Source organism: Epinephelus moara, chromosome 5 (genome assembly GCF_006386435.1).
Source record: "Epinephelus moara isolate mb chromosome 5, YSFRI_EMoa_1.0, whole genome shotgun sequence".
NCBI classification, from domain to species: Eukaryota; Metazoa; Chordata; class Actinopteri; order Perciformes; family Serranidae; genus Epinephelus; species Epinephelus moara.
The window spans coordinates 20,933,896-20,953,421 of record NC_065510.1 but is presented as its reverse complement, the minus strand read 5'-3'; the positions used below and the strand labels follow the sequence as shown (position 1 = coordinate 20,953,421).

Sequence of the window (19,526 nt, the reverse complement as noted above, 5' to 3'; positions counted from 1 at the left end):
TAAGGAAGGTGATGAATCCACAGTCAAATAGCGAACCCCCCGCGGGGTCTAGACGCTGGTGGTGGTAGAGATGGTAAACATGAGATGAGAGGAAGATGGAGAAGTGCAGATGATCTCGTTTAGTAGAGGAATGAGCCTTTGTTGAGCTCGTCCTGGACTCTGGATAAGATGGCTGGGGGTGAACCGGATGAGGAGGAAGGCGCAACAATTCTGCCTAAAATGATGGCTGACAGCAGCAGAAGAGAAAGCAGATATAACATTTTGCAGTCACATCCTGATTGGCTGACTGAGATTGTGGTAAAGTTTGATTGGATAACTAGAAGAGTGAACACCCATAGTCAGCTGATTAGAGGAAGCAGTGGGAGTGGGATGGAGAGAATTGTGAATGGATGAGCACAAAGAAAATCTCCCTGATTGAACTTAAGCTGAGCTTCATTAAAGATAGTTGCAGAAATCATCAATCATCTAAGTTACTGGATTGCGAATAGTCATTTAAAAAGTTAAAGGTGTTTTAGTCAAAGTGTAACCCATAATCACACTTAAAATCCAATTTCCAATTATTGGGTGAGAGTTAAATGAATGCCTCCGTCTGACATTGGTTTTAATGATATACACTCAAGGGCACAGGAGACGACTGTTGTTGCAACTGTTTACAGGCCTCCTTTAGTGTGTTCATATCCTTGAAGAACATAATTGACATTCCTGAAAGTTTTGGCAAGTTTGGTGTTTTTACTGTGACCTTTACAAAGCATGTTTGTCACAGTCTTTAAATAACAGAGAAGACAGCGTGGCTTAGTGTGGAAAAAAACAGGCATGTAGACAGTCGTGATAGCTAAAGCTGAAAGATTCAATCACCTTTCCCCTATTTCTGTTCAGTGAGTCAGATATTAAACATTGGTTTCCTATGTCAGAGTAGTAGGATGAATAAGATGATTGCACTCTTATAACATGCAGTACATATTGAGTAAGACTATGAACCGTAAGTCAGGTTTTAACCAATAAAGTGTGGGTGTTTTTGTAAATTAAAAAAAGCCTTTTTGTAAGTTGCGTGAAACGAAATAGATGTCTTGGACCATATTCAATCTTTTACCCTTACAGTATAACCATTACTGAGGAAACACCTACGTAGGTTAACTGCGAAAAAACTGGTACATGAACAAATAAAAACACAAGTTAATCTGAGGGTATTAGCATAAAAGTATTTGTACATATTGAGCACACTGATACCCCTCTCTGTACTGGTCTCTGTCTGTGTCCAAATATTCAGCCAACAGGTGGTGCTGTAGCTCATTTAGAGAAGATAAAATCATGACAGTGTAGAAGCCTGCTAGGGAGACTTGCATCACATTACATTACACCTGAATGTTTCGTCAATACGCTTCATTACATTTTGTCAGACTCTTGTATTTAAACTACTGCACCAGATGTTTAACTTTTCATTACATCATCTAAACACCACACACAGTAGGTTAAGAACAGTAGATGAGTCTAGTGAACACACATGAAATAAATTTTCTGTCACATATATGAAACGGTTTCATTGTGTTCTCACTGTTCATAAATAAATGATGCATCAGTGGCTCCAAATCCCTGCAGCTGCTGAACTAAGTACCTCTGATCTCACTGGTCTATTTATGATGGGTTTACTGGGTGATGAGTTTCAAATTATATTCGCACATTTCGGCCAACAGCTAGTGTTCTCCTGACTGGTGACTTTTGGGTATCTTCCAGTAACAAACTTGGATGTTAAGGCTGGGGAACCCTGCAGGATAAAAAGATCAGGTCTTACTAGAAGGAACGGAGAAGAAGAAACTGTAGTGGGTACTCTTTCATACTGTACAAGCTGTTCTCTTCATCAGAGGCTGTACGTGCGTGTGTGTGCGTGCGCTGAAGTTATATAATTAGGCTTACAGCCCAGTGTACATATCGCACAGCTGCTCAGTAGCATCAGTCATCTAGGCCAGTCATGATAACAATGTTATTGACGTACTGAAGTCGGCAAAAATGATCAAGGTCATGTTGATACATATGTATATATCCATATATGCGATATTGCCCTTGTGTGTTTGTTTACATGAGAATGACACCAACATTTTAGACAACATGATGGAAGAATAAACAGTTGGGTTTTCCCACCCTTTGTAAGACCAGGACGCAGTGGGTGGGGCTCAGGCAGCTCCAACACGTACAAATACAGACACACACACATTTATTTATGTTTCATTTATTTAGGATATTCTATAGTTTTTCACACTTCAATTCCAGTGGCTGAAAATTTGTAAGAATTAAAAGTTCATTGCCTTTAAAAGATTGTTCTTGTATCATTATGCTATTATATTATGATGATATCACTGGCATAAGATGGTTTTAAAGTGACAGCAACACCAAAAGTAGTTATCATGACAGGCTTACAGACATCGTACTCAATGTGTCAGGTTGGTTTGTGAGTGGACTTGAGTGCAGATCACAGACAAAGACACAGGTGAAGTTCAACAGGTTTATTGTCATAGTACTGTAGATGGAGAAGTGTTGAAGAGAGGGGGTGACTGGAGACAGCAGAGGGAACAGGTGGTTTGGAGAGGGGCGTGGCAGGTAGACTGGCACAGGAAACAACCAAGCAGTAATGCTTAAGGGAAACTATTCTCAAAGATACATGAGCTTGGCCTGAGCGTGGCTACTTGAGACTGGATCAGTGATCTGGCGATGAGTGGGAGGGAAGCTGGATAAGTTGTGGGTTGATGAGTTGGACAAATGATGAACTAATTACAGACAGGTGTGTAGGGAGGCTGGGTGTTGGAGCCGTAATATAGTTTTTGTTTGTTTAATTTATCCTTATCTCAACGTTTGGTATATAAAAATACACATGCAGTTATGAAACTGAACACAGGGTGGAGCATTTATGTGTGAAGTGCGTATAGGTGAGCTCCAGGTAGTGGGAATCAGGTGTGTAGAATGGGAAGCAAACAGTTTTTGACCATGTTATGGAAGCATGTTGAAAAGCATTAAGCGTTGGCATGGAACGGGATAGACTGCCATATCTAAATAGATAACATGCACTGGACATTGGTTTATTCTTAGCTCAGAACACATGTCCGGAACAAGTTCACCCGTTCGCCCCTTAGTGGCTTGTTTAGACATTTTGTTTTTTTAAAAGTCACTACACTGGGTCCAGATTGTCCAGGATGAGAATGAGACAAACACAGATACAAATGCGGGGTCAAACTGGGGACATGGAAGACAAGAGGAGTTGTACGCAGGGAAACACAAAAGAGAGACGGGCACATTAGGGTGGCTGAATTCTTCTTTGTCAATCAGATTTATGACTGACTTTTAATTTCTGTATCAAAATCACTGTTGGATTATTTCAGTGCTACAAATGAAAGAAAAAAAATGAGCTGATTAAATTTGCAACTTTATTTTTACTGCTAATTTAATTTAATTTTGATTTGTTGTGCAACTGTCGTGTAAAAAAATTGGATGAAATCTGAAGTGTCTGCTGTAATTTTTCTTTCCCTCTTCTCCAGCGTGGCTCCTGGTTTCGAAGCAATGAAGGACCAGAATATCTGTAACAAGATCATGGTCAAGCTCATCCAGAACTACAGCAACATATTTGAGACCGCCACAGACGGAGGAGGCTGCGCAGAAGAACTGTCGACCCTTATTACTGTCAAGGTGTTGTATACTCAGAGGAACACCAGATGCTAATGTTTATATGAAGTGGATCTGTGCTGGTGGTCAGCACAGTGTAATGCAGCTGGTAAGACAGCTACTGTGAGTCACATGCTGTGCCCATGCACTTGAAACAGTACGAGTTCTTCTCTGGCCTGCGACCTCACCCTGTGCCCATCTATTGGAGGAGCAATAGTTGAAAATTACAGGCTTATATAATGTCAAGCTTAAATTGATTCAACTATTGATCTTATATCACAGCCTCACAGGGAAGACTCCTCCACAGGTAGCTGTTCTGGGTCTCTGGATGTTGATTTATATTTGCTGCTTCGATGGCTGATGTCTTTATTGATTAGCTAGTTTAACTGGTCTGCTGGTTTTCCTGGCGGCATCTTGCTGCTGCATCTGTAGCTAGCTGAGGAAAATGTGCCTGCGAGAAGCAAACCAAGCAGCAGTTGTGTAAATATATTTTGGTTATTATTTATTTTCAGTACATTTTTTTCTTGTTTTATGAGAGAGTTGAGCAGAGCAGAGTTGCAGCCAGGAAGGTTTTCTCTATCTCTCTTTTTTTGAATTTTTATTTCCAAAATTGAGGGTTAGTTCTTTGAAAACTGTGTGTCTCAAAATCAGCAATTTTTACTCAAGCAAAAAAGAAAGTGTTTTTTGTGTATTGTTCAGGGTTTTATTGGTTTATTTAGCATCAAAAGTAGGTACACTTAATTAATTAAATTTATTTATAAATTCCTGGACAATGACTCCTCCCCCCAAAAAATTCTTGTGGGTTGAAATAATGAATCTTTTATTGTATTTAATTTTTTAAAATTTCTTTATTGTATTTAATACATATATATATATATATATATAAATATATATATATAATTTTTTATTTTTTTTTAAATAGTTCAGTTGAACTGACATTAGCCTATAAACTATCCACCAATGTAGCATAAATGTTTCTAAATCTCCCCAATACTTTGGAAAAGTGAGTGTCTTTAATGCAATCTACAGCCCCTGTAAAAATATCTAATTTATGCATATTTCACCCAGGGGGACCTGATGTGAACATAACAGAGAGGTCAGAGAATCATAGCTGTGTGCTTTATAGTGTTACAGTGCCAACAGAGAGACACTTACCATCTTAGTTTGCATGACATATTCTTAAGACTTCATTGTTTTTATTCAAAATGCACTAAGGCAGTGCATAAAATCACAATAAATTTAATTTTGTTCCAGTCCAGTAAAAAAAAGTGAAATTTAGGGAGTATTTGCTGCTCGGGTATAGCAGCAGTATGATCAACTATCATCTCACATGCAGAACTGTAAAACTTTGGCACTTTTGGGAAGACATCCTTCACCACAGTCTATAGCAAACGTCTTGATAGTTGATTGATGACAGTGTTATTGGCAAGAAACGTGACACAGGCCATTTGATGCCATCGAGATTTAGCTCCCTGTGTCTTTGACCTATCACCTCTTCTCTCAGGGTACCCTTCCTACCGTTTTTAACGTCATCAAACATAGTGTCAGGTTCCCATGTGACACTATGCTTACCATGCAAAATAAAACTGCTGAAGATGTTAATATTCAAGAAATTAAGTGATCATCACATGCAACCTGAGCTCATGAAATGCAAACGTCCAGATTCCTAGTAGCTATAAAATAAACTGGACATAGTGCAGATGTGGTGTCATTTTTATGCAGATAACATTTCCAAATGTCTGTGCTGTGTTGTGAATACCTGTAAGGGCACAGCCACATGAGACCCCGCTGACCTATGGGAAACCCTCTGTCAGAATGAGATTGTCTTACACACAAACATGCACACACACACTCACACATAAACACTAGTGCATATGCACAGGCACACATTGCCTACTTAGGCCCCTCGGCTCCTGACCCTCCTATTAATGCCTTTGAACGCAGCACATGTGATCTCCGGTGTTGCCTTTTCTCTCGGTCACAAAATGCTCATGAGCAGCAGGAGAGCAAGAAAGTGTTTATGTTAGTGTATGTGTTTGTGGATGCAGATTGTCAACCTGTTAAAATCTATTCTGAACCCTGTTGTGAAGGCTCACAGAAGACAAGCAAAAGCAGAGCACACATACCCAAGAGTTCCTCTAAAATGACTCCCTCATGTGTCATAGCCACTGTTTATGCCACAGTTATAAGAGGACAAAGCTTCCTGGCCTCTGTTAAACATGATCTGTTGCTCCTTTTTTTACTCTACTGTATGTTAGATGTGTATTACAATTGTGACCATCTTCTTCTGTCCTCTTTCTAGTCTCAGGAGGCACACATGACAGATGCAGGCACAAAGAGGTCACCCAGCCACCTCAATGCAGACACACAAACACCGGCTTCTCCAACAAAGGTGTGTGATCATCTTTACAACAGCATGTGTGCATCTTTGTGTATGTGTTAATACTCCTCGGTGTACCTGTCATGGAAGTCTTTGTCTGAGTCTGTGTGCTGTGAAATGCAGCGTGCTTGTTTATGCGTGACATTCCCGGGTCAAACTTGCATGAGCCATTCAAATTCCCTCACATAGTCCTTTTTAACACCACCCATGTGATCTGTGTGACGTGATTAACATAACATGGGCATGTTTTGGAAAAGCTGTTTCCCAGCACCAAAGCCATTTCTGTGTGCGTCTGTGTAGGTTTCTGTGAGCTTTAAAGATGTTATCAGTGTCAGCTGACTCGTGCTTACTGACGACAATGGTAATTGGGTCACTCAGTGCAAATAGATGATGACCTTTATAATAATAATATGCTACTGATAATACTACTAAAAATTATCATTTGTTCTCAGGATAGGAGTCTTTAGAAGAAGCACTTTTCAGATTTGCATTTACACTTGCTAATACTATGAAAAAGGTTCGTCTCTTCTAGAGAAAACATCAAGTGCACTGCAGGAGCTATTGTATTGTTAGTGTCGCATTTACACTAAGTAGAGTTAGAGTTTTCTCTGGGTACTTGAGCTTCCTTCCACAATTCAAAGACATGCAGGTTACTCAGTTATACACTGAGGAAAACATAGTCATGAATATTATATTCCATTTATGTCAATATATCCCCCTAAATCCTACACACTGGACCTTTAACTGCCTTTGTACTGTTGTAAAAGTAATGTTTCTTTGTATTTGAAATCTTGATCTCTTTATTTTGCATTTTCTCTTCTTACTTTTTCCAAGGCTGGACAAAAAACCCCACCACCAAATGCAGAGATTCTGAACAAATCCTCCACCAACACTCCAAAGGCGAGGCAAAGGAAAAAGAAGGTACAGAAAATGACAGTTTGATACCGTCATTAAGTGCTGTGATTAATTGTGGTTGTATACAGGGGATGGCCTAACAGTTTACGACTGTCTATATTTCTCACTCTTTCCCATAAATACTTCCTGCTTTCTTATCTGCTGCATTGCCTTGGTGCTGCTGATTAGCCTGAGGTCATCTTGCAGACAGCCTCTGATGCATGTGGCCTCGATGCCTGGTCACATGACGTGATTTGATAAAGGCAATCTGCTGCAGGAAACAACAACACACTTATATGCAGCGAGAGACAAACAGGGGCTGTGGTATGCCATTCAAACTGTGTTGTGGTATTATTACAGATGGACCCTGCCATTAAAGCGGCATTGGGGCATGAATTTAATTATAATTAAGGCTCAGAAATTTCCTGTTTGTCCACATAGTAATGGAGCTCTGGCTTCATTATTATTGTTATTTTTATCAAGGTCAATATGAGAGCTACATTTAACAAGGTAAATACTGTATTCATTCACGTGTGTATATGTGATAAAGCAATGAGTAATTTTTATGAGTTCGGCTTCAGTTTGACAACAACAACGGATATTATCTCGCTGTGGTTCTTTCAACTGCAGTTGTAAACAATGCTCTGATGCCATAAATGCAGTGAACATATCAAGACCAGTGTCACTGCAGAGATAAAAGAAATGCTGACTGACAGCAAGATAAGCTCAGGAGGGTTAAAATGTCCGCTGCTGAAGGATGTTTGTTTCCCTCACTGCCTCAGTGAAAGAGCTTTGCTATAAGCATAGCTGTATGTAACTAAACCTTAAGCATGCATTTAAATACCTGTAGTTACTTCAACCTTTTAACCAAGACTGTAACACTATCTCTGCTGCTTTTACTATGTGTGTAGGTGCACAGCTATTCACCAAGCTAAACACACTTGCACTAAAGGTTGATGGCAGCAGAGATCCTTTGAGGTTTCTACTGAAAGCAAGTGTGAAACTGTGAAACTGTTTTGGACACAAATTTAATGACGGACTAAAAGTACTGTTAAAATAAGTTAGTTAGTAGGATAAAGGAAACTGGATTCACAAAAGTATAGACTGCTGCATCACCACTGAAAGATCAACATTAAGTTCTCATGGGTGGTAAAACAAATAGATACTCATCAGTTAGCCCAGTAATTCAATTCAGTAGTTAACTTAACTTGAATGTTACATTAGCAATACATTAGTTCCAGATAGCTTGTATGATGGTAAGCATGGTTAGCAGTACATTGATCACAGAGAAACTAAATTGTACTAAATCACAAGTCAATAATCATAACAGCAGCTGTAATAAAAAGAGAAGTGCCCCAACAAGGACATTAGGGGAGTAGGAGATGCTTGTGTGGACAAGGTCTGACAAAATGGTGGATGTAACAACAATCATTCTATTTATATAGCACTTTTCAGAAAGAAGTTAAACAGCACTTTACCGAGACATAACAACAAGAGAAATTACCAGATAAATAATAGATGAAAGAGAGATTTGAAAGCCGAAACAGAGCTAGCCTGCCTGCTCCTCCTCCAGCAGGTCATTCCAGAGTCATTGGGCCGTGACTCCAAAGGCTCTGTCTCCTCTGGTTTTTAGCCTTGACCTAGGAATATCTAACAGACCTCTACGAGAGGATCTCAGGCAGTATTCAGGCTCAGGAAGGGGTTAGTAAGTCAGTGATGTAGCAATCAGCAGTAAACTAATAGAACAATATTAGGAGTTTGTCTTGTTCGGGACATTTTGAAAAACTAAACCCATTAACTGCTGTTTCATATAGCTACAGCTGACACCAATACTGTCTCTTCACTTCATATGAAAATGAAAGCATCATTTGCTGAAAAATGCTTGACCTTCTTAATAATTTATCAAGTCATTCATCATCACTATAAATATTAACTTTTACAGCTGCATTTACCAAACACTCCTCCTCTATAAAATCTGCTTCACTCTCAAGGCCAGACTTTGCACAGATTTGGCCTCGGTAATTGCAACTAAAGATACAGTTAAAAGTATACGTTTTAGACTGATCGCCACTCACACGCTGTCAGAGCTACACTGTTTGTTTGGCACTGCGGTGCTGCGAGGCAAAGGTGAAATAGGTCTACAAGTGTTACTGTATTATCAGCCTTAGGCCAACAGACACACCCACGCACACTTATATTAGAAAGCCTGGAGCATGCCTGCTGTACCTGTTTTTTTTTATGACGGTAATTTGTGTTTTGTTGAACACAGAGATGTTTATGTCCATACATGAGCTTTGGACTCCAAACTGTGCACAGTTATTATGGGTAGATTAGTATTATATTATTCCTTGTTGTTGAATAAATACAGCATTGAAAGAAAGCCACCTGTAGCTATGGGAGGACCACAAATATATTTGAATATTTTTTTCAGAATGTAAGCTTATACTACTGCTTATATAAACAACCACTGTTTTGAAAACAATGGGGAAAGTAGTCGTGCAAGCAGGAACAGGTATGGATCATATTGCAAAGACACTTTGAATGATCTGTCACCAGCCAGTGAACAGAGATTGGTTTACAGGGGTATGTGTCATTTAAAGGCCAGCTACAACCGCCAGTAAAAGTTCTAAATATTTTATTTGGCAGTCTTTTGAGAATTTAGCCACAAACCTTCAAATTATTAGTTAATCCATGATTTAGAAACCAGGTCATATCCTCATTTTGGTCTGTCAGGCTTCTTTGCCATCTGGCCTATTTAGCTCCCACTTGTTGTTGCTCTGTTTGAGCTCTTTTTTATGCATAGGCAGAAACTGAGAAGCAGGACAGGAGGCGGCATGACGGGTCAGTGGTTAACATTTACTGACCTGCAGTTTGATTTTTAGCTATGTCTGTTTGGAGTTTCCATGACTGTGTCTGAAATCATTCACTGTTTAGTGTATAGCCAGTATATACACTCTAGTGAATGATTGTAGACACACTACGTCATTCATGTTATTTTGTAGTGTGTGTGTGTATCAAGTGAGAAATATTATACCCTTCATAGTGGACTCAAATTAGCTTTGAACTCACCATAACTACCATCATGCTTTGCTCAGACGTAATACGGAAATTTAGCACTCACAGTGCCAGATGACAGGAATGAAACAAGTAGTGTTAGTCTACTTTAAATTTTATAAAGAAACTGGTGGGAAATGGATGCATTGAGGACTCTAAATTTGTTGCGAAGTAGCTTGCATTTGTCACTGATCAGATTTGTTTGATAAAGTTTTTATAGATTTTTCCTGTAAAGTAAAATAGTTATACAAAAACAAAAGCACAACAGACAAAACGCATAATTGGAACACCCCAACTACATAAATTAACCATCCATCTCACCAACACTGCTGTAGTTCATTATCACAACACCCTTTTTTTGGAAAATCCTTTATTAGTCCCACAGTGGGAAAATCAGCACCATTACAGCATCAAAGGGGACAGTGCAAAACAAGAAGCATCAGTAGAAAACACAAAGTAATATAATAAGTAAACAGTCGCAGTCACATTATTACACACAGGAAGTATATATGTTACACAGTTTAAGACATAGTGATATTATGCCTGAGTGATGACTGATGATTGTAAACAGTAAAAAAGCAAATTATAATAAATATACAGGCTGAGATGGTTGAACTAACGTTATAGTACATATGGAGTGTGGATATTGAACAGTTTAGTGTACACTTTTATATTTATTATGTATAGATTGTATATTATGGTATGTATTTTGCACCTGGATTTTTTTAAACAGATTTATTTAGTCATCTTATAAGTATAGTACACTGAAATTTTGTAAACATAGACAAGATTTTTTTCTTTCTTTTTCTTTTATACATCCCCACCACCCCCACCCCAACCCCGACAGTCCTACAAAAAATAAAATAAAATAAAATAAATAAATAATAAAAAATAAATCATAATAAAAATAAAATAAAAAGTTAGAAAAAAATAAAATTAAACACACACCTTCTTCCGTCTTAACATTATGGTTGAGTCCGTGACAATATAGAGGGAAATGTAAATGGAAAATAATCCAAAACAATCCCTAGTTAGATTAAATGTCAACATGTATTGACAACGTGTGCACCATAAATGAATATTTTATTTATTCTGAAATGTCCTCAGTTTGCTTATGTAATCAATCATATTCCACCTGGATTTTAGGATGAAAATAAACAAGCTAATTTCCACATTAATTTTTCCCCTTTTTCCTTCCTTTTCCTGCTATGTGGTTTTCTGTGGATGACAAATTTAGCTAAATCAATTTCAAAGCCCCGAGGGGCAAAATCCATACCAGGTCTAGCTGAAGAAGCTTGTGGAGCTAATTATAAAGATTCACCCATTAACTGCACCACTGACTAAATGGAGGCAGCATCCATAGATTTTAAAACAACCCATTAAGTACAAACCCAAATGGAAATGTTCTGCTGATAATTGGTGCAAAGAAAAAACAAAGTAGGCCTTTTAATTCAACCGACAGGCGTTTATCCAGAGCCAGGCCTCTTTTAGCAGTGGGTGTTTTTGACCATTATCAATATTAAGCCTCTGGCGTCAGACCCATTTCATACTCTGTTTACCACAGCGAGCAGGCTATTTGGCCCCAGTGTTCATTAGCAGGCATACGAGTCCTCTCCATATATACTAAGAGAAAGCTCTGTGACACATTCTTTAACACTTCTCCCAGGCGTCCTTGGTTGAGACTCAGTAAAAAAAAATGCAGAAGGGTACTCACAGTGTGGCTGTAATTAGGTTAAGGTTCTTCTCCTACACTACAGTCGGCGGTTCACGCTGTTTATACCCACTCAGGGTCAGCACGGTAAGACAAACATCAGTCTAACCTTACAGCTTTACAGGCTAACCTTTTCTCCCCTCTCCCTTTGTGGGTCTTTTATTGCTCCATACTTCACCTCAGGAGATCTTCAAATGTTTTATAGTAACCTGAGAAAGGGCTGAAAGCTCCAGTGTGTTACTCTGTACGTGTGTCTTGATTGTGCCAAAATGTTCGCACTTGTGTATCACGTACCTCTCGTGCTGTCTCATATTTCCTGTCACGAGACTCACCTGTTGTTTGCATCTCTCTTTCTTTCTCTCTGCGAAATAGGTGAAGAAAGGGAAGAGTGACGGGATGACTCAAGTCATCCCTCAGCCCAGCCGCTCTGCTGGGCTGCCCCATGCAAGGTCCCACACCATACCAATAATTTTGCCGCTAGCCTCAGAGCTTAGAAGTCCCAGTCCAGAGCCGATGGAGACAGCTCACCAAGACACTGCAGATGCTGCTTCGCCACTCAGCGAGCGCGATATTAGCCCCTCTGGCAGCATGGATGCCATCAGCAGGTCAGTGTGTATGGTCAGAGAGCATGCACCTGTGTCTGTGTCAAATGTTTTTTGTAAGTTGCAGAAATGGGATAATAGTAATTTTACAGAAATTATTTTATGATCCATTTTGTTTTAAAACTAGAGCTTAGAGCCGTATTAATGGTGGACGTTCAGAAATCTACAGAGATTAACCGACAATTTCAGACACATGTTCTGAGTTACATCACTGGAAATTAAATTCATTGCAGAGTTTAGTCAGAGATTACTATTTATAGACTCTTTATGTGCACTTTAGGTATCCTCCATGCGCCACAAACAGAATTCACTTACTCTGTGAAATACAGTCAGTTCTCTAGCAGTTCATCAGGATCACAGTCTGTAGATGTGATCACTTAGCACCGCTGTAAAATAAAACTTACGGTTATATAACACAAAATAAAACTTCACTGCTACGTACATAACATTAAACTATTGAACAATTTCTGTTTTAAATTTGTGATGTCCATTTTAATTTTAATGTGGAAAACTAGTGCGGGATTGTAGTGATGGTAAATAGGTAATGACTACTGTTTGCGTAGGTGATGTGCTGTCAGTTGAGTGTGAGGATGAAGAATCTTGACAGTGATCAAGGATCTAAAGTCCAAGCCTGGTGGCAATGCTTCTTTGGCATGCAAACAAGCCTATTATAAGAAGCTGAAACTGGAACCACTTGGTGTTGAGTGTCCCCGGTCCTGGAATAGCAAGACTACAGCTGTGTCTGTTGTTGGGGCTCTTGCTGCTTTAACCGGGAGTTTAGGTTAGCATTAGCCTGGGCTGTGAACACACCTGCACTGTTTGGCTGAAAATCTTACTGGCGCACTGTTTCAAACCTCTTCTCACACACTCCATATCCAGAGTTTATCCACTGTGTATGTTTTCAGTGATTTTGCCTCCTGTGTTTGAAATATAGTGACGTTTAGTGTAACCACTTAAAGATAAGGCATACGTAGAATCTGTCGCAGTGGAAAAACTATAAAGTATAATGTGGAGCAAAGGACAAAATGTCATGTGTGATGTAGAAGGTGAGAAATGATGACGCTGTTTTGGCCTCTATTACGGCTTGGAGGACAAACTGCTGACCTTTAGTTTGACATTAATCAGGGTTTAAAACCATGTCAGCACCAGATCCATAAACACATTACATAAAAGTTTAGTATGACACAACCAGTGGTGTGCTCTCACATACCTAGGTACTGAATTTCAAATCTCACAGCACCTGCTCATGTATTTTTTATTATTAAATGAATGAAAATAATAGATACTAAAATATAATTTGCATTACAGGTTTTGTGGATTGTATTTTTATCTTAGAATATGTAATACTTTTTTTCTAGTTTTATTGATAATAGCAGGTTTACATTATCTATCAAAAATCAAATACTTTTTAGGCTGTGTGTTTGAAAAAGTCGACCTTATTAAGTTTTTCTTTGCTTTTTATCCCCAAGATAATAAACAGTATTGCATGTGCGACCTAAAATTTGCGAACTCAACAAGTGTAACCATGGTCTCTTAATGCAGCAGATGTTTGTGTCTACATTAAGTGGCAAATGTAATACTTCAAGGTGGTAACAGCTTTCCTCACCATGCCAGGATACCAATAAATCTGCGGGTGGATTTTCCCCACACCCTGAAATCCTTCTTGTCAGGTCGCATCGGGTGACTGAAGTACAGACAGCGTGACAGGGGACCCCAGCGAAGTGCGTCAGCTCTCTGGTATTTACAAATAGACACCGGCAGTGTGCAAAAAGCATAAAATGACTTTACCATCTTTAATGCAAACGTTTTTGAGTGAAAAACATAGTTTCAGTAGCTGTGAATTTGACACATAAAGCCATGGCAAATATATGATAATTTTCCATAAGTGTTTTAATATCTGTGGAGGCTCTCGTGCCGACTTGTCAGCTTGCTCTCACTTTCCATACAGTGATATACATACTGTATGTATGTGTGAGACAAATCTGTGTCAGCAGAGTGCAGCACACACAGCACAGGCCACAAGTGAATTCAACAAATCCAGAATGACAAAGTGAAGGAACTACTTTTTCCCCAACATGCTGTATTCTAATTAAAATGTGTTTCTTCATAGATATATACCTTTTATTAATTTTCTGATATTGAATATGAACTCAAAAATTTGGGAAGTATGTTCACACCTTGTTGGTGGTAAAGAAGCAATTGAAATGTATCTGATGAGAAGTGTACTAGATTTGACACATGCACCCTTCTTTCCAGGAACTACTTCTGTCCTAAGGGACACTGCTCGCTCTGGTCACATCCAGCACCGGCTGGCAATCAAATCATCATTCTCAGGGATTCCTATTAGTAGCTTCACTTTTAGATACTCTCGTGTGTCAAAGCTGTGACCGCTCTACTGTAGCAGAGCACGGGTCCTAAATCTGACTGTGGTTAACATGTTAACACTTTGCCTCCTCTCTATCAAATTCAGTAATCCAGTAATACTATGTGCCACAATGCTCTCACCTGCACTTGAAATACGACACCAGCCTCGCTCACCACACAGGTCACATGAGCCAACATAGCAGCATCATGTGAACTTATTCTGTTCTCAGCATTGCGTAGTTACATGTAGGGGATGCATACTGGCTTTTGTGTGGAGTTGCCATGGTTCGCTAAATCTTGTGATGTAACCATTAGGTTTCTTAGAAGCCCATTGGATATAGGTGGGGGTGAGGAACATTGCAGTGTGGTGTGAGTGCAGGTTCCCTGTGGGTGTAAGGGCATTGTTGGCTGTCTGTCAGGAAGTGTCATTCATCAGCCTGAAAGCCTGACAGCACATATTTACAGAGGGAACCTGCTGGCTGGATCAGACTGGTTTTCCTGTACTTTTCTTTAAATCTTATAGAAGACATTGACCCTTAATCATAGAGAGATTTTAGGCATTTGAAAAGTCTCAGTCAACCAGGTCACAGGATATCAAAGGTCATCCAAGAGGCTTCTTCAATTTTCTCATGCCTGACTCTCCTCACCAGTAGAGAGAGCTGAGGCCTCTTTGATAAGTGGCAAATTTCCTCAAAGATGCTGTTCTAGATGCTAAGTTTGATGCTTCATCAAGTTTCAGTGATAGACCTGACAGAAAGTCAGATACCTGGTCTGATGGTGAGGGAAAAAAGATGACCGCAGGTGCTCTCAAGTCAGTAGTCAAAATCATCTATGTTTTTTTGCTTGTGCTATTACCCAATTAGTTGATATCAGAAAATTAATTGGCAACAATTTTAATAACCATTGAGCTAACGTTTCAAGCATAAATGCCAAAAAATGCTTAGCTTCTCAGATGGACACTATTCAATATTTTCTAACAATGTGAATTATTTAAAATAACAGATCCATATCACGTCTGTAAACTCATCTCACTGGTATTCCTTAAGTTCACTTCAGAGCAATGATTAGTGCAGAGAAGAAACCGTTTTAGAACGTTGCAGCGGTCTGAACTGGCCGGTCTGAGCTCAACTCAAGCTGGCTGATGGTGTCACCTACAGCTCAGCTGGTCAAATCGCTGGCAGGTTTTAGAACGTCAGGTACATCACCTGTTTCAACAGCCAGTCGGCTTGTAGTGAGGTCTGCTGGTCAAGTCAAAATGACCGCAGATGGCATTTTCGCTTGCTGCGGCAGGTGCTTAGCCCCTGCCAAGTCCTCTGTTTATGTCCTCACAGTGTGCTGGTGTCGGACAGTGGGCCGCTGCTGCTGTTTAATTGGTGTTGGTTATTTATATTATTGTGGCCTTTTTGTTATGAATACAGTCCATCTGATGCTCGTTTTGTTTCTGTTTTTCACTGTTTCATAACTACTACAAATGTAACTGTAGTCAGTATCTCACTATCACTATCCTCATTCATATTTTAAGAAGCTACAAATTATATTCCACCACAAGATAAGCCTGAAAAGCTGAAAACCAGAACGAAAGTACAGAGAGTTGTCGCATAGAGATGATACATCATCTCATCTAGTTGCATTGAACTGGCAGGTTTTAAGATGTTGCAGACCAACGTCTTGCAAGTAGTTGTTTGTTTCAGCTCGTCTCCTGGCAAATCTTTGGTCTGAACTGGGCTTTGAAGTCAAGTATGGGTCATTTTGCTTTTAACATCAGTGAGGTGCAGCAAAGGTAGTGGTCGCAATATATAGACTTGACACAAAACAAGATGTATGTGAGAACAGATCATAATTCATCAGTAAATCGTTAGACTCTTGCAGGTCTAGCTTTGCCTTAGTTTAAATCCTGAAGCATTGTTTCTCTGTGTTGTTTAAGGCCATTTTCTCTGACAGAATAAGCATATATACCAAGTACAGCTTCGCCAGGCATATCCAACAAATAGTCTAGGCCCTGACCACCACACAGTTTGTGATCTGAGGTATTTTAAGAATGTCCAGGACTCAACTAAAAGCTGATAGTTTGAGGGTCCTGAATGGACTGGAGGCTAAACAGAAAGCCGAGAGCTCCATGCTTACCATTTGTTTTGCAGCACCAGCTCAAAGAATAGCTTCACCCAACCTATTTTTGAATAAAAATCGTGTAAAAATTGATTGATGATTAATCAAGTCATCACAACTGCAATATGCAGCACTGAGGCAAAGTCGTAGTGACGACACCTCCAAAATAGAGTTGTTAAAAGTGTTTTCACATCTGAGATTTAATGAGAACTTTAGACTTCAGTGAGTGTTGTTGCGTGTTGCAGAGGGATTTTGGAAAAGGTACAGCACGACAGGGCGGAAGGAGAGAGGCCCTGCCAAAATTTACTGGCAGATTATTCAAGTGACCAGCATCCGCTCAACCAGACTACCTTTGTCTACACATTTTTAAAAATGACCAGAGTGACCAACTTGTCATTGGTAGTTTTCCGTTGGCCCCAGAGGGATCAGGCCTTCTCCGAATGCCCCTACAAAGCTTTCTGTTATCCCCTCACTAAGGTAGTGGGTAAGCAGGATTTCCGCTTTTGCAATTCACAGCGGCAGTGACGGCACATATTATTTTAATACGCTTGCCAGACTGTGTAACACCAGTTAAGAACGTGGGTGTGGGGTGAAAAAACATTCGCCTCTGAGGCTCTGAAATAATGTGAAGGTGTTTGTGGTGAACTAAATCTACCCCTAAAAGTGCCCCTAAAAGATGGCTGAAAGAACACGTGCACATTTCCTGTGCATTGTGTGATTTCAGAAGGTTTTTTGAGTTCAACGAACTTTGGCCCATTTTGATTCCTGTCTGACTTGAAACCTAAATCCATTGTTTTGAACTTGTAGAGGTGCTGGCTGAATGACCAAAGTGGTCTCCCCTCCCCTCAACACGCCTGCCCCTTTTACTGTAAGCCACATGAAGGCACGTCACGTACCAAAGCACAAACATTCACCGAATAACTCCACTCAATAACAGCTTTCTTTCTGTGTTTGAGAACATCTGAGACTGCTGTTTACAACCTAAAATCAGACTGATGTTTATTGGCACAGTTATCTCATATTGGAAACTGTTTCAATTTGGTATTTGATATCTTAAAGAGGGAAAGAAAAAAGACAAAAACCAGCAAAACAGAATATTCTCGCTGCTCTGTTGAACATCAACAATATATTTGTCTGCTCCTCTTTGCTTCTGCTGAGCCAAATGTGATTACGGGGGGAGTAAGACGCACACAAATCTTTCTCGAGATATTTATTACTGGTAGCTATTATGTCATTATTTAGAACATCTGGCTTTTTATTATCAATTATTCTGTTGAATGTTTTTTGTAATTCATCTTTGCTTTGTTTTGTTCTTTTAAACACTGGAAAACTGTGACGAATTACCACCACAGTTATGTCATTGGACTCAAACGATAAATACTCAGTTGAGCAGTTGAAATGTCAAAAACGTTACTCATGCAGTGCCTTGTTTGTCAACATTTTTGAACTTGAACTTTTGCCCACATCCTTTCTGTTGTGCATTTGTAAATTGAGAGCATTGTTAGAATTTTTCCAGCACATGTTCACTTGTACGTTAGCATCCACAAAAAAGCTCCATTGGGAGTTTAAACCGACCAATAGTTTCCCTGTTGTGTATTTTACAGAGAAACTATAGGCCATTTTCACATCAGACATTTTGACTTGTCAGAGTAGAAGAAGCGCAGGTGTTCAAATAAAATTCACTCGCTTACAGTTTTTATTTTCAGGTGATTATACACTAAAGAAAACATACTTATTCTATCATTTTCCATTCCCCCCTAAATCCTACACACTGGACCTTTAAAAGCCGACAACAAACTATAAATCTGGTTGACTTGCTGTTTTAAAAATACATTTTAAGGGTATTTTTCAACCTGGTCCCTATTTTCCCATGTTTTTGTGTCTAAGTGACTCATGAAAACAACAGTTTTTGAAATTGGTCCAGTATTGAACCGCTGCTGCCAGCAGCGATGAAACAGGCTGCAGTGTAAACACTGGGTGCAGGTGCGCCATGTCAATTTACATCCATTAAAAGTGCTTGTTTTTGCCACTAATAGGTTCAGATTGTTATTATGAGTGTGTTATGAGCATTACGGGACAAGGGTCCAGAGAAATTAAACATTTATCCATAAATTTGTTTGTTCCATTCTGTGTTGTGTTCAGGTCTCGCTAACGCAAAGTCTCGTTCTGAAATCCCATGAGAGGTGACTTGTTGCAGGACAATAAAGGTGGAAGCATGAGTGAGAGCTGGAGAGAGGATTGCTGGTATTAGTTTGTTGTGTTGGAGTACAGAAAGCATATCTTACTCGTATTTAAAAGAATTTCAATGTCTATCACATTTTGCCAACGTGAAAAAAATCTGTGAGATTTCAGAACAAGGCTTCTCCTTTAGCGAGACAGAAGAAGGAAAAAAGCATGGAAAATTGTTATATTTTTCTGTAGGTTTCTTTCCATAATGATGTAAGACACTCATAATTACTTTCTGAGCCTGTCAGTGGCAAAAACAAGCACTTTAAATGTGTAAATTTAGGGGTGCACCTGCTCCAAGTGGTCACATTGTAGCCTGTTTCGTGTCTATTGGCCACAGCACTGGACCAGTTTCAAAAATTGTTGTACCCATGAGTCACTTAGACACAAAACATGAGAAAACAGGGCCCAGGTTGGAAAATACTGGAGTCACCCTTTGACATAAAGTTTAGTTGTCACATAGTGGCAAAAACATCAATAAATTGGTCTAACCTCAAGGTGTTACAAGGTCAGATATTTCAGGTTTGGTTGCAGTGTTTTT

General features: G+C 39.4%; 1 protein-coding gene across 3 annotated transcripts in view; it reads left to right on the top strand.

The window, feature by feature from the left end:
* Window positions 1-19,526, top strand: part of fam13a (family with sequence similarity 13 member A) — a 72,601-nt gene that overhangs the window by 17,121 nt on the left and 35,954 nt on the right. For all 3 annotated transcript variants that reach the window (XM_050043401.1, XM_050043402.1, XM_050043403.1), the window contains 4 exons: window positions 3,525-3,672; window positions 5,951-6,040; window positions 6,863-6,949; window positions 12,060-12,292. In XM_050043401.1, coding sequence (XP_049899358.1) covers window positions 3,525-3,672; window positions 5,951-6,040; window positions 6,863-6,949; window positions 12,060-12,292 — 558 coding nt within the window. The remainder of the gene's footprint in view (window positions 1-3,524; window positions 3,673-5,950; window positions 6,041-6,862; window positions 6,950-12,059; window positions 12,293-19,526) is intronic.